General features: G+C 45.4%; 1 protein-coding gene across 1 annotated transcript in view; it reads left to right on the plus strand.

Annotated features, from left to right (window-relative positions):
* LOC106809819 (ankyrin repeat and sterile alpha motif domain-containing protein 1B-like) overlaps positions 1–12,757 on the plus strand; it is a 67,142-nt gene that overhangs the window by 7,512 nt on the left and 46,873 nt on the right. Inside the window, exons 2-3 of the mRNA XM_014813029.1 lie at positions 285–362; positions 2,920–3,076. Of these exons, the coding sequence (XP_014668515.1) occupies positions 285–362; positions 2,920–3,076 (235 nt within the window). The remainder of the gene's footprint in view (positions 1–284; positions 363–2,919; positions 3,077–12,757) is intronic.

Below are 12,757 nucleotides of genomic sequence, written 5' to 3' on the forward strand. Positions count from 1 at the left end.
CTGGGGGACATAGACCCTATGAGCATTAGTATTACTGATACTTTTGCTGTTGCTGCTGCTGTTGCTGGTGGGGCTGTTGTTGTTGGTGGTGGTGGTGATTGCTCTTGTCGCACTTGCAGTTTCTGTTGACTTCTCTCACTGGCTACAGTGTGTCCAGTGAGCTTGGTTTTAGACCTCGTGGGCGATATCAGATGTCTGTGTTTGGACAGTGTATCAGTAGCAAGTGCAATGTCTCTAATTAGTAATTAGTATATATATATATATAATATTATATATAATTTCAGTTTGCTGAGGAAAGGTGCCAACTGCCAGGACAATAGTGGCTACACCCCCCTCCATCATGCAGCACTCAATGGACACAAGTAAGTCGCTTGGTTTATCATAACCTATTTCAGATTGTCCTGTCTTTGTCATTTTACATCATGATTCATAGTGGTTAAATTGACTACGTCCCGAATTTTCTATGGTAAAATTTGTAAAATGTTTGTTGCCATTTTTTTTGCATTAAAAGTAAGAACTAACTATTTGATTAGTTTAACTATCTAACTATTGAAAGAACTAAATGTATCGTCAAATTCTTACCTGATAAGATTGTTTCTCAACTAGTTACAAATCCAAAAAACCTGGAAGATTTGATATTAGTGTTCCTGACATTGGGACACAGCTTGCTATGGGCTATGGCGTCACGAGTGTATGTTCACATCGAACAATATAGTAAAATAAGAAGTATAATGCAGCAATTTAACCATAAAAAGTGAACAGAATTACTTATATTTTGTGAAAAAGTGGAAATTAATTTTTTATTTTTAGCTCATCTGACATAGTCAGATGCAGCTTGTAGAATCGCATGAGCGTGCGTCCGTCTGTGCGTCCGTCCGTGTGTGTGTCCGTCCGTGCGTGCGTCCGTCAACAGTTGGGCACAAATCTAAATGGCTCGACGTACGGATTCGAAAGTCGGGACGTGGGGGGGTAATCCGAAAACGAGTTGGGATGTCGAAGCTGGGGGTCAAAGGTCAAAGGTGAAGAGGTGTAAAAGAAGGGGGAACATTCCATCCTTAACTTAAGGTATAGGGAGGAAATGCAGAATTGCGGCACAAATCTAAACGGCTCGACCTAGGCTTGTGATAGTCGGTGTATAGCATCATGGTAGGAAAAGCCATCACTGTGCCGAAATTGGAGGTCACAGGTCAAATGTCAATGGGGCACAGGGCAGATTTTAGACATTTTCTGAGGACATGGTCTGACGGAGCAATTGAAAAACTTTTTTGTTTCAGCGGTGACCTACCATTTTTATGGCTTTATTGAAAGGACCATGAAATGTACTTTCCGCTGACATGCGAAGAGTAAGTGTCGGATAACCTTTTGACCTTCAAGAGGAGGGTTAAACATTGATTTGTTTCTCAACTGCGTTGGCGAGTACCTGTGGTTGTGGAAAGCTCCCATTTTACAGTGAAATTCCACACATAACTCTTACTTGAACAACGCTTACTTAGGAGATAATGAGATGACTTATATATGAGATTCTGTAGTGTACATTATGAATAGTTGGAATACAGTCACTAGCACTCAAATAATTACCCAGGAGTGAGGCTGCGGATTTCCCAGACTTAATTTTCTCATCAAATTTTGGCACCAATATAGACGCAAGTGTGTACGTTCTTGAGCTTATTCGGTCCACTAATCACTGGCCTACCTTGTACTGAAATTAGTTTACAGATATTTGCCATCGTATTGCTGTAAATTGTAATTTTGCACGAGCTGCTCTGGTTGTATCAACCATTGAGCTATTTTGTAACGAGCCAGATGTGCCTCGCAAGGGGTTTAATGTACCTTATTACCTGACACCATAGAACGCACGTTATCTATAGTAATAATATGGTAATTATTCGCTCCTGCTTTTTGCAATCTGTCGTCACACTGACACCTGCCATGCTTTGGCTGACCGATGTAACGATGCCTTTGATAGCGGCCCGCCATCTATCGGAATTTTATTACACTAGTTTGAATACACTAGTGTTGTTTTTTGGGGTTAGAAATGAACGTATGTATAGGACGTCTTGCTATGCACAAATGAATTTATCAGCAGAACACCAGACACCAGATGAGCCCTGTCGCTCTGCGGCACTTGTTTACTATTTACGGTGACGTAATCACTTTAATTAAATGTACTTCTCTACTCAGACCACTGTGATTTTGTGATTTTGACTTTGTCTCATGTTTACACGCACCTGTCTAGATGCTATATATATACTGTAAAGTCACTTATTTTCGTGGATCCCAATTTTTGTGGTTTCAATAAAAAACACATGTTCGTGGTTTTTTAAATTCGTGGATTGAAATAATCGTAGAACCGGCATTTGACATCTGTACATCATATTTCGTTGGGAACGTAAGTTCGTGGATTGATAGACCCACGAAATCCACGCAAATTGGTAGCCTACGAAAAAAAAAAAAGAAGGAATTTACAGTACATGTTTTTTGATATCATGCTTCTTAGTGATTTGTAAGGCATCCTGCAACCTAAAAAAACGTGTATGTTAATATGAGACGATTAAAAATTTTAATTAAAATTGCACATGTTATCAGTGTAAGTTATCATGCTATCCTGCTCAGTTGCAGTTATAGTGACTGTGGCCAGTAGAGCTCATAGGGTCTATGTCCCTTAGGGTACTGCCGGAACGTACCCTGGGTACGGTCGGGTATACCGGAACGTACCCTGGTAACTATCTGATATGGTTAGGGTTAGGGTTACCGGTTAGGGTTAGGGACTAGGCGTAGGCGACTCCCTAGACTCGTTAGTGGAGTAGGCGAGGTACGGTCCGGCATATTAGATAGTACCAGGGTTCGTTCCGGCAGTACCCTGGGGGGCATAGACCCTCTCAGCGCCAGTAGAGTAAACAGACAACGTGACCTTTGCAGAAACGTTGTCGCAGTACTATTGCAACACGAGGCTTCAGTGAATACCAGTGACCACAAGGGGTCAGCACCTCTGCACCTGGCAGCCTGGAGCGGAAATCTTGACATTGTCAAGTTGCTGCTGATGCACGGACCCATCTTTGCGCAAGTCAGTCAGCAGGTAAGTCGTGCTGCCGTTTGTATACTGACCCACAAACTTCACACGTCCGTGTTATAGTCTCAGCAGTGGTAGCCCGTTCCGGTGGTGGTAACCACCACGTAGCTCTTCCTAGCGTGCAATGACATATTGTGAATTAATCCTGAAGTGATGTGATTTATGGGAGACTGCGTGGCTTTGATGCAGTGCATGTGGACGAGCATGTAATAAATTGAGGATTAGATCTATTACCAATGACACGGTGAGCACATGTGGTCACAGAAAAAAAACAGTAGGTACGGGGAAGGCCTGTATGCTAAATATATATATAGGAAGAGGCCTCACGTAGTGGTGATGTTATTGAAATGTAACTGTAAACCGAGCGATATCTACTGTACAGAAATAATCAGGCCACATGTATTTACCTTGGCATGATGCAACTTATAGGTAATAGCCTACGTTCTCATTATTTGTCGATTGTATTTTATTTCCACTTGCTTTTATTTCGCTATGCATTATTTCAATGCATCACTTATTAACGGGAAAATGTCTGTGTACCTTATCTACTGGGAAAGAGCCACATTGCTAGTATGTTTTTTTTTCTATAAAATAAGTATAAATGTACCTATTGTAAAGTTACTTTAATAATATAAACGACAGTAGTATTTGGCACAGAGAAAGTTTGTCACATAAATAGTTATCAATAGTAGATGATTTGGTGCAAACATAGGATATGCAGATTATGCACATCTTTGTACACGTAATCAGATTAGTAAAATGCATGGCCATTAGCCGTTTTCTCATGTTGCATTTCATTTTGGCATCAGCTGGAAGAAATAACTAGAAATAGTTCCGTTAAATGATAATTCAAAAGTGAATTTTGTATATTAAATTACAACTGGTAAATTGTAGTGACAACATCTAAATTCTATGGCGGTATTAAAACGAGATGTAACTAATATTGGACGTGTTTAGGGACCGTGTGACACGTTTTCCGTTTTATTTACGCTGTGTGGCTACATCAGGATGCGAAATTAACGGGAGTCCGGAGTCAAATACTCCCTGATTTACTGTCGGACTCCCTGATTTGACATATGCAGGAGTCCGTGTGACTCCCTGAAAATTCTGCCATACTAACTAGTTCGTTCCGGAGCACGGCCTCGCTGAATTACTGTATTTATTCTGCTAATGTCCTAACGAAAATTTGGCAGACGTTTGAATCTTAAAAATAAGCACATGCGTTATTGTTAATATCTTTAGTTTTAAACCTTAGACTGCGGACTCCCTCTTTTTGAGGGTAGGGAGTCCGTTGGACTCCCTTGTTCAAAAGTTAATTTCTACCCCTGCTACATGCTTCAATCTGTCTAGCTAGTTACGCATGTATCTTAATGATAATTGGCATCGAGATTCTTCGGTTAATTATTAAACGTAATTCTCGTGAGAATTTCGTCGACACGCGCAGTACATTTTTATTCTGTCGGGTGTGCAGTTACTGAAGCTGGCAATGCTCGTCTTCATTCTCGCGTAGAAGCAAAATCCCGTTTCCAGAGCAACGTCCTGTTTTAGGTTTCAGTGTCTAATGGTTTCGGTGGGAGAAATGCGAGCTTCCCGCCCTTTCATGTTTGCCTGCCAAGCTGTTTGTGGAATGTTTTGTTTTAGCATTGCGTCTACATGGTATGTTCGTTAACGTTACTTTATCAATTGTGCCAGGCTGCCAGCTAATGGGAGGGAGGTGCTTCACTCCAGTGGCACAGATATTTTAGGCTAAATCACAGAGTGTCAGACCTCCTCGCTGCATAGGCATGAGACCTATTCCGCCACAGCTTTGTTTATTCAGATAATTATCAATGCATACACTACAAACGATATGTAAATATGTGGCTTCGTAACTTTCAAGGTTGTATACACACAGAAAAATCACCAGCACATGTATCTATATTTACATTGTGGTCCTTGTCCATTTGTAGCAATCCTAACAATATCACACAAATTCCTTTACAACCTTTGGATGCGACTTTCTTTATCAACCTTACACTATAATTACAAAATATTTAGACAATACTGGGTAAATCTTTATAGTGCAGCTTTCATCATACGATAAGGAACTGCATATATACACTAGCGATAGTAAAATGCATTTTCCTCTGTCGTTTTAATCTTTCCCATTAATTTTTTTTCAAACTTTATCTTCGACTATGATAAATATTCCCAACAGCGTGGTATATACGGAGACATATCCCCCCATAACGTCAATAATCAGACAACGCAGCGGTTACGTTTTCCTGGACACTGCATTCGCACAACCAGTCAACCTATCTCCCATTTGATCTTTTGGACACCTCCTGGTGGGAAAGTAAACAGAGGCAGAAGACCACTTCAATACCTTGACACCGTCAGGAGTGATATTGGCCTCGAACCAACAGAGATCCACCAACTCATGAAAGACAGGAAAGCCTGTACCCAGCACGTTGTTAATGCTCCCTCTTCCATTCCGTTCACGGATGACGGATGATGATGATGATGCTGATAAAGCTCTGTTACACCTCCGTGTAGTGGCAGGGATCCAGGTCTTATTTGACTAATAGATAAAAAACAGCGTTTCCCAACCTTAGTTTGAAGGGCGTTCTCTAACCGGCCTTGGCTTTGTACCTGTTGACGTTCAAAAGTTAACGTATGTCGTAGGCATGGGGCTGTGATTATGTAGAATTTTAAGACCCTGGGTTACCCTTAAGTTAGTTACCTCCGCCCACGGAGTGGAGGAGGTTATGTGATCGCTCTCGTGTAGTGTGTTCGTGTGTTAGTCCGTTCGTGTGTTAGTGTGTTCGCGCGATCGATATTAGCGCGTCGAGTCAACAGCAGGCCAGTCAGTCAGCAGCAGCCAGCAGCGAGCGGCGAGCCAGCTCGTAACACATACATGTTACATTCTGGCGGAGGTATGCACTCTCCGTGAGTGCCCTCTGTCTAGTTGTATTAGTATTTACTCCGCTGCAACCCAATTAACAGACACTCAAACACACGTGATGAACTCCGTAACTATCTATGGTCAGCCCTAGACCCCCCCAGATTTATAGCTCATTCTATTTTCGCACACCTGTAACTTGGTTCTTGTTTAAAAAAAAAATCATGTTATTCTATATGTGCAGAGGAAAGAAGGAAAGGTTTAAGTTATCGATGTTGTTTTTCTAATTTTAGGGATGTAATTATTAGGGACGCATGATTATCAAGGACGATTCCTTAATCGTATTTAGGTTGCAGGGGTTGTTGCGATTTTACTGCCACAGTGGCGATTACCATGGTGACGAACAGTATTAATAAGGATTGCACCCCTGGCTTACTGAACGTCGAAACTCATTCCGCGTCTGAGATAGATTGAAGAGTCGGGTGTCGATATGCGAAAAAAAAATCTTTCAGGTGATAAGCAGCGAGGGGTGGAGAGGCAGGAGGGCAAGAGGAGGAGGAGGAGGATGATTAGCACGGCTGCTATTTCTGGCAATTAGGGAATACAGTAAACTATAGTGGAGCAGCAGAGAGGAGCATGGTCGGTCGGTGCCGAGTAGAGAGAGAGGGAGAGAGAGAGAGAGAGAGAGAGAGAGAGAGAGAGAGAGAGAGAGAGGAGGAGAGAGAGAGAGAGAGGAGAGGGGAGACAGAAGGAGAGGGAAGCAGAAGAGAGAAGGGAGAGGCAGAAGAGAGAGAGAGAGAGCGAGAAGAGAGAGAGAGAGAGAGAGAGAGAGAGAGAGAGAGAGGGAGAGAGAGAGAGAGAGAGAGAAGATAGTGCGATGAGAAGAGAAAGTTATATGAGAGATGGGTAGAGAGAGAGAGAGAGAGAGAGAGAGAGAGAGAGAGAGAGAGAAGAGAGAGGGAGAGAGAAGAGAGAGAGTGCGAGAGAGAGAAAGTGGCGAGAGAGAGAGAGAGAGAGGGAGAGAGAGAGAGAGAGAGAGAGAGTGCGAGAGAGAGAAAGTGCGAGAGAGAGAGAGAGAGAGAGAGAGAGAGAGAGAGAGAGAGCGCGCACAGTGGCAGTGCACTCGCGTATTTGCTTACTAGTTGCTACTTACTTGCTATACCGCTCGCGCGTGTATCGAGAATGGAGATATCGATGGGAAAGTACCGCAGTAACAAGCGTTTGCCTGCCCGTCTGCTTGTGGATATATGCCTAGGCCTGACGAATGTGCATGATAAAAGGTCTCTGTCTATTCAGTACGTGTAGGCCGTGTTTACATACCGGGGTCGCGATATGATATTTGTTGATGCGGACGGGCATCTATGGCGGTTGACCGCAGTGTGCTGCACGCGCGGGAAGGTATATCGAGCAATTTGCTCGCGAGTTCGCAGAGAGGTTGGCGGGCGCACGCCATTGCTTCCATTAAAGCCGTACAATGCGCATCCCAACGCTAATTTCTCCAGTACTAGGCTAGCAAATACTTCGTTTCATGCATAATCACACTACCTTATGACAAAATAAACTCTAGATCCTCCCATTTCACTGCGCGTTGTCTTATAAAAGGTATTTGAAAATACCTCCAATGTTGTTCAAATTCTCCGATGTTGTTGACAGTTTCGCGCTGCTATCCCAAGCAACCGTGCAGCGGTGCTGCGGTACAGCTGTACGGGTGTAGCAAAGATAAAAACATGTGACGTCACCTAACCACGTCGAGGCTAAATTGTTTGGCAAACAAGTCGGCGTTGGCGCCAGAATGCCAGTTTTCTCACCTCTTTCTTGTGGGTTTTAAGCAAACGCGCAGTGAAATGGGAGGAACTAGAGTTTATTTTGTCATAAGGTAGTGTGATCATGCATGCCACGAAGTATTTGCTAGTCTAGTACTGGAGAAATTAGCGTTTGGATGCGCATAGTGCGGCTTTAATAATCTGCCGGTGCGTAGTCTGTGGACACAAGAAGTGGTCTCTAGTTACGGGACGTATATGGTGGGTGGGTCACGCACGCACACGCACGCACGCACGCACGCGGGAGTGTAGATATGCACGCACGCGCGCACTCATCTCTCTGCTAATGCGTGTACATGCGTTGGCGCACCTGAGCCACAGGCACTTGAAGCGTTTAATTCAATAATATTTTATTAGCGTTTCAATAATATTTTATTGAAACGCTTCAACTTCAAGTGCCTGTGACCTGAGCACTCTCTTGACTGAACGCATATACGTCCGTACGCGGCACGATTATGCAGCCTCGCTCGCGCACACTTTATGAACACACCTATACTTATGCTCGTGCGTGTGCACGCGCACTCTCGCGCACACACACATGCTGCAAAGCCGCGCATGCACACACAATCTATATACGCTTGCACGCACACGCACTCATTCATGCACTCGAAAACGCATTTCACGTGTTTATGCGTGCACGCGCACTCACGCACGCACGCGCGCTTTTCTGAAGCATATATGCGACTACTCCAACGCTCTTCCGTAGCCCTACCAAGCTGCGAGACTAACAACACGATTCTTCGTCGCCTGACCGATTCGTGGAGCCACCTGTTCCCTCTTATCTCGTATAGCATAGAAGGAAGCCACTGTGACGTTATCAATATAGGCAGATTCCCCCATGATTTTGGTCAACATGTTCTGCTAGCATCGATGAAAAATACGACATACGCATATACGCTGTCCTATATGACACGCGTTGCGCAATACATTTACATATTTTTTATATATTCAAGAGCTAATAATACCTGAGCTAATAATACCATATAATAATGTAGTTCCAGCTCTTGATATATGGTATCGCAACATGTTCTGCTAGCATCTATGACAAATACGACATACGCATCTACACAATATGTGTCATAGGAAGAATCTTCCTATGACAAATAGTGTCATAGGAGAACGTATATATGCGTATGTTGTATTTGTCATAGATGCTAGCAGAACAGGTTGTTTTGGCCGATGACTGGCACTGTGAGTCTGTGTGCTCTGCTTTCACAGCGGAGGATGGGGCGCGCGGACGGTGGGCAGTGGGAAGCATAAATTCTGCGATTCGCTCCAGGGCTGTCGCATCCAAAACCCAGCTGCATCTCGCTGCAAGCTTTCGGTTGTAGCATTAGACCGGGCACTCGGAAGTAATATGTGAAGTCGAGAGAAACAGGAGCCCGCAGGGAATACATTCTCCTGACCGCAATGGCTGGTTATAGTAAGTGCGTGCTATGTGATTTAGTCGCGTGGCACTGGCGTTCTGCGAGCATACTGGGATAGATATTACAGAGGAAAGGAATGATACACATACCTTTATAGTGGACTGGGTAAGAGAAAGAGAGGGTTAGAGATCATATGGATAGACAGCTAGATGTTTTGACAGAAGGACGGAGAGAATGAGGGGCAGACGGGAGGATGAATGGACAGAGGGTTAGGTAGACGGACAGACGGAGAGGTGGAGGGACGGGCGGGTTGGGCGGTTGGGTGGGCTTGTAAGCTTTGTGTGTGGGTGGGTGGATGATGTATGAATGAATATAGACAGAAAGCGAGAGAGAGAGAGAGAGAGAGACAGAGCGCCCGAGAGAGAGAGAGCGCGAGAGAGAGACGGAGAGAGACAGAGCCAGAGAGAGAGAGAGAGAGGAAGAGAGAGAGAGAGGAGGAGAGAGAGGAGAGAGAGATAAAGAGAGGAGAGAAGAAAGAAGAGAGAGAGAGAGAGAGAGAGAGAGAGAGAGAGCGAGAGAGCGCGAGAGAGACGGAGACGTGGGGGTTGGGTAGAGGCGGAAGTAGAGGTTGAGTAAGTGAGAGTGAGAGCAGCGAGATAGTGAGTAGTAGAACATATATATACGTACAGTCGGAGGCACATGTACATACATGTGTTTGTACGTCATCGCATGCTTTAGCTTTGCGGCTCCCATGTTTTCAGCGCTCGCCATCTGTATATAGAGAGGAGAGGCTGGCCGGATATTTCCGAGACGCCCGCGTCCTCCGCTGCGGTCGGACGGAGGAAATTATTTCGAGGCGGCGCTGCGTATGCCGCGGCGGCGACCGAGAGCGCACAGTCGACCGGTTTTGCGCAGAGAATCGTTGTTGATTTTTCCTCCCGTAAACATAAATTCGGAGTGTAAACGGTCGTCGAGTGGCCGCGGTGTTATTTCGCGCCCGCGCCCGCGGCGCTTTGCGCTTAATGCGCCCGCTATCTAGGAACGTGTTTGATGTCAAGTATTCGAGATTTACAGCGAGAGCCCAGAGAGGAGAGCCCCCTCCCCCCCTCTCTCTCTCTCTCTGCTTCTCTCTCGCGCGCTGAGTGAAGCCCGCGTAAATTGAAAGCATCTGCGCTAGCGCTTTCAAGTTCATTTGCGATTGCGAAGCTGGAGCCTGGCATTTTTCTCGTGCGAACTCGAGCGTCGGCGACGGCAGCAGAGTGCTCTCGTAACGTTGGCGACAAGTGCCGCCTCCTCGCCGAATCTCGCCTATTCTCGTCATTCTTGCTGTTTCCCGGTGCGCTCGCTATTCTTCTCTCATCTCTCGTCTTTCTTTCGTCTATCTGCGTCGTCGCTTCTGCGCGACGTTTTTTATCGAAGAGATTTTTCTCGTCGGCATAGGCCGTGTCGCTTTCACTAGCAGCCGGTGTACACGTGATAAGAACAATATATCGTAGCGTGCATCGTGTTACCCCCACGGACCGCGCCTCCACTGCGGCGCACAGCGGGGTAAGAGAGAGAGAGAGAGAGAGAGAGAGAGAGCGAGAGAGAGAGAGAGAGAGAAGAGAGAGTGAGAGAGAAGAAGAGAGAGAAAAGAGAGAGAGAGAGAGAGAGAGAGAGAGAGAGAGAGAGATGAGAGAGAGAGAGAGAGAAGAGAGAGAGTGAGAGAAGAGAGAAGATGAGAAGAGAGAGAGAGGGAAGGGAAGAAAGAGAGGAGATGGGGGGGGGAGAAGCGAAAGAGAGAGGGGAGGCGAGAGGAGAGAGGGGAGGAGAGAGAGAACGAGGGAGAGAGAGAAAGAGTGAAGAGAGGGAGAGGGAAGTGAGGAGAGAAGGGAGAAAGGGGGAGAAGAGAGGCGAAGAGGAGAGAGGAAAAGAAGGCGAAGAGAGGAAGAGGAGAGAGAGAGAGAGAGAGAGAGAGGCGAGAGGAAAGAGGAGAGGACAGGAGAAAGACAGAGAGAAAGAGAGAGGCGAGAGGAAAGAGGAGAGGACAGGAGAAAGACAGAGAGAAAGAGAGAGCCGCTGCGGAATATGCCGCCTCGTCGTGGGGGTGGTGGCATCATCCAATGCACTCGCTCGTAACGTTGGCGTGAAGACGAGACGATACTTAAGGGTAGAGTAACAGGCCGGCTGGCCGCGTCTGCGAGTCATTCGCGTAATATTATATCTATTGCTCTCTGTCGTCGTCGCAAAGATTGTAGTTTGCGAAGCGCGTTTATTTTGTGCGTGTCTCCGTCGACGGGAGAAAGCCGCTTGGGACGGACTCGGATTACACGCACACAAAAAATCGGCCGACTCAAAATTTTACGAAAAGCGCGCAATAATTGGAAACCATACTTAACGCGGCATGCAGTGCGTCCTCCCACTGTGCCACTGGCTGCGGTATATCATGTGCGCCCTTCTCACACATTACATCCAATTACGAACACCAACGTCTTGCGGCGTTTATATAATATATAGTTAATTTATAATTTTAGTTAATTTTAATAGGTTATAGTTGGTTTGAGTAGTTATATAAGTTATATATTAGTAGTTTCGTAAACACTAACGTGGTGTTTATGTTTAAATATAGTGTGAACGAACGCGCACGATCCTGCAGCCAGTGGTCTGTGCCTGTTGCTAGGCCCTATATGCTAGCTAGCTATAGGCGAACACACGCTTACGGCAGCTGCGTGCTAAACACCGACAGTGGCGCGAACGGCAGGCACGTATTTGTAGTATTTGGATCTTGGCAGTGACGAAAACAACTGAACTTGAAAACAAGCGCTAAAATTTGTGGAACGAGTTGCGAAATGTTGAATGCGAAGAATGCTTGCACTGTTGTACATGTATGCCTGGAAAACGTGTTGGCGTTAAATAAACGTTGGAAGCATTAGCGTGGATACGGTTGATCTCCTTACCTTTCCTGACCTACTTACCCATCTGCCTACCTAACTAAGTAGTAACCTACTACTACTAGGTAGTAACTAGTAACTACTGCCTACTGATACACGCTAGCGAGACCAACAATAAAGACGACGACGACGACGATGACGACGACGGAGACGCCGGCAACAGTAATAACAACAACAGCAATAGTTCTACCAACAACAACAACAACAACAACAACAACAACAACAACACCAACAACAACAACAACAGCAACAGTACAACACAACAATAACAACAACCACAACCACAACATCATCATCATCATCATTATTTTCTGTCACCGTTAACGCTCGATAGCTTTAATATGCTCGAAGAAAGAATGCATTTCGTCTTCTAGATACATTGAAATACGTATGTCGCCTATTACGACATCCTGTGTTGTCAGCAGAGGACAAGCCGTACATTTATTGGAAGCCATGTAACGAGACGTGTGATATCACCTTCTTGCCTGGCTTCCTTCGTATGTGTGTGTGTGTGTGTGTGTGTGCGTGCGTGCGCGCGCGTAGTGTGCCGATGCTGCGAGTAAGGCAGGTTGCCTGCGTTATCTGCCTATTGATCCTCTATCCCTCTCTTTCCCTCTCCTTCTCTCTCCCTCTCCCTCTCTCTTCCTCTCCCTCTCCCTCTCCCTCTCCCTCTCCCTCTCTCTTCCTCT

Source organism: Priapulus caudatus, unplaced genomic scaffold (genome assembly GCF_000485595.1).
Source record: "Priapulus caudatus unplaced genomic scaffold, Priapulus_caudatus-5.0.1 Scaffold387, whole genome shotgun sequence".
In the NCBI taxonomy this organism is placed as follows: Eukaryota; Metazoa; Priapulida; class Priapulimorpha; order Priapulimorphida; family Priapulidae; genus Priapulus; species Priapulus caudatus.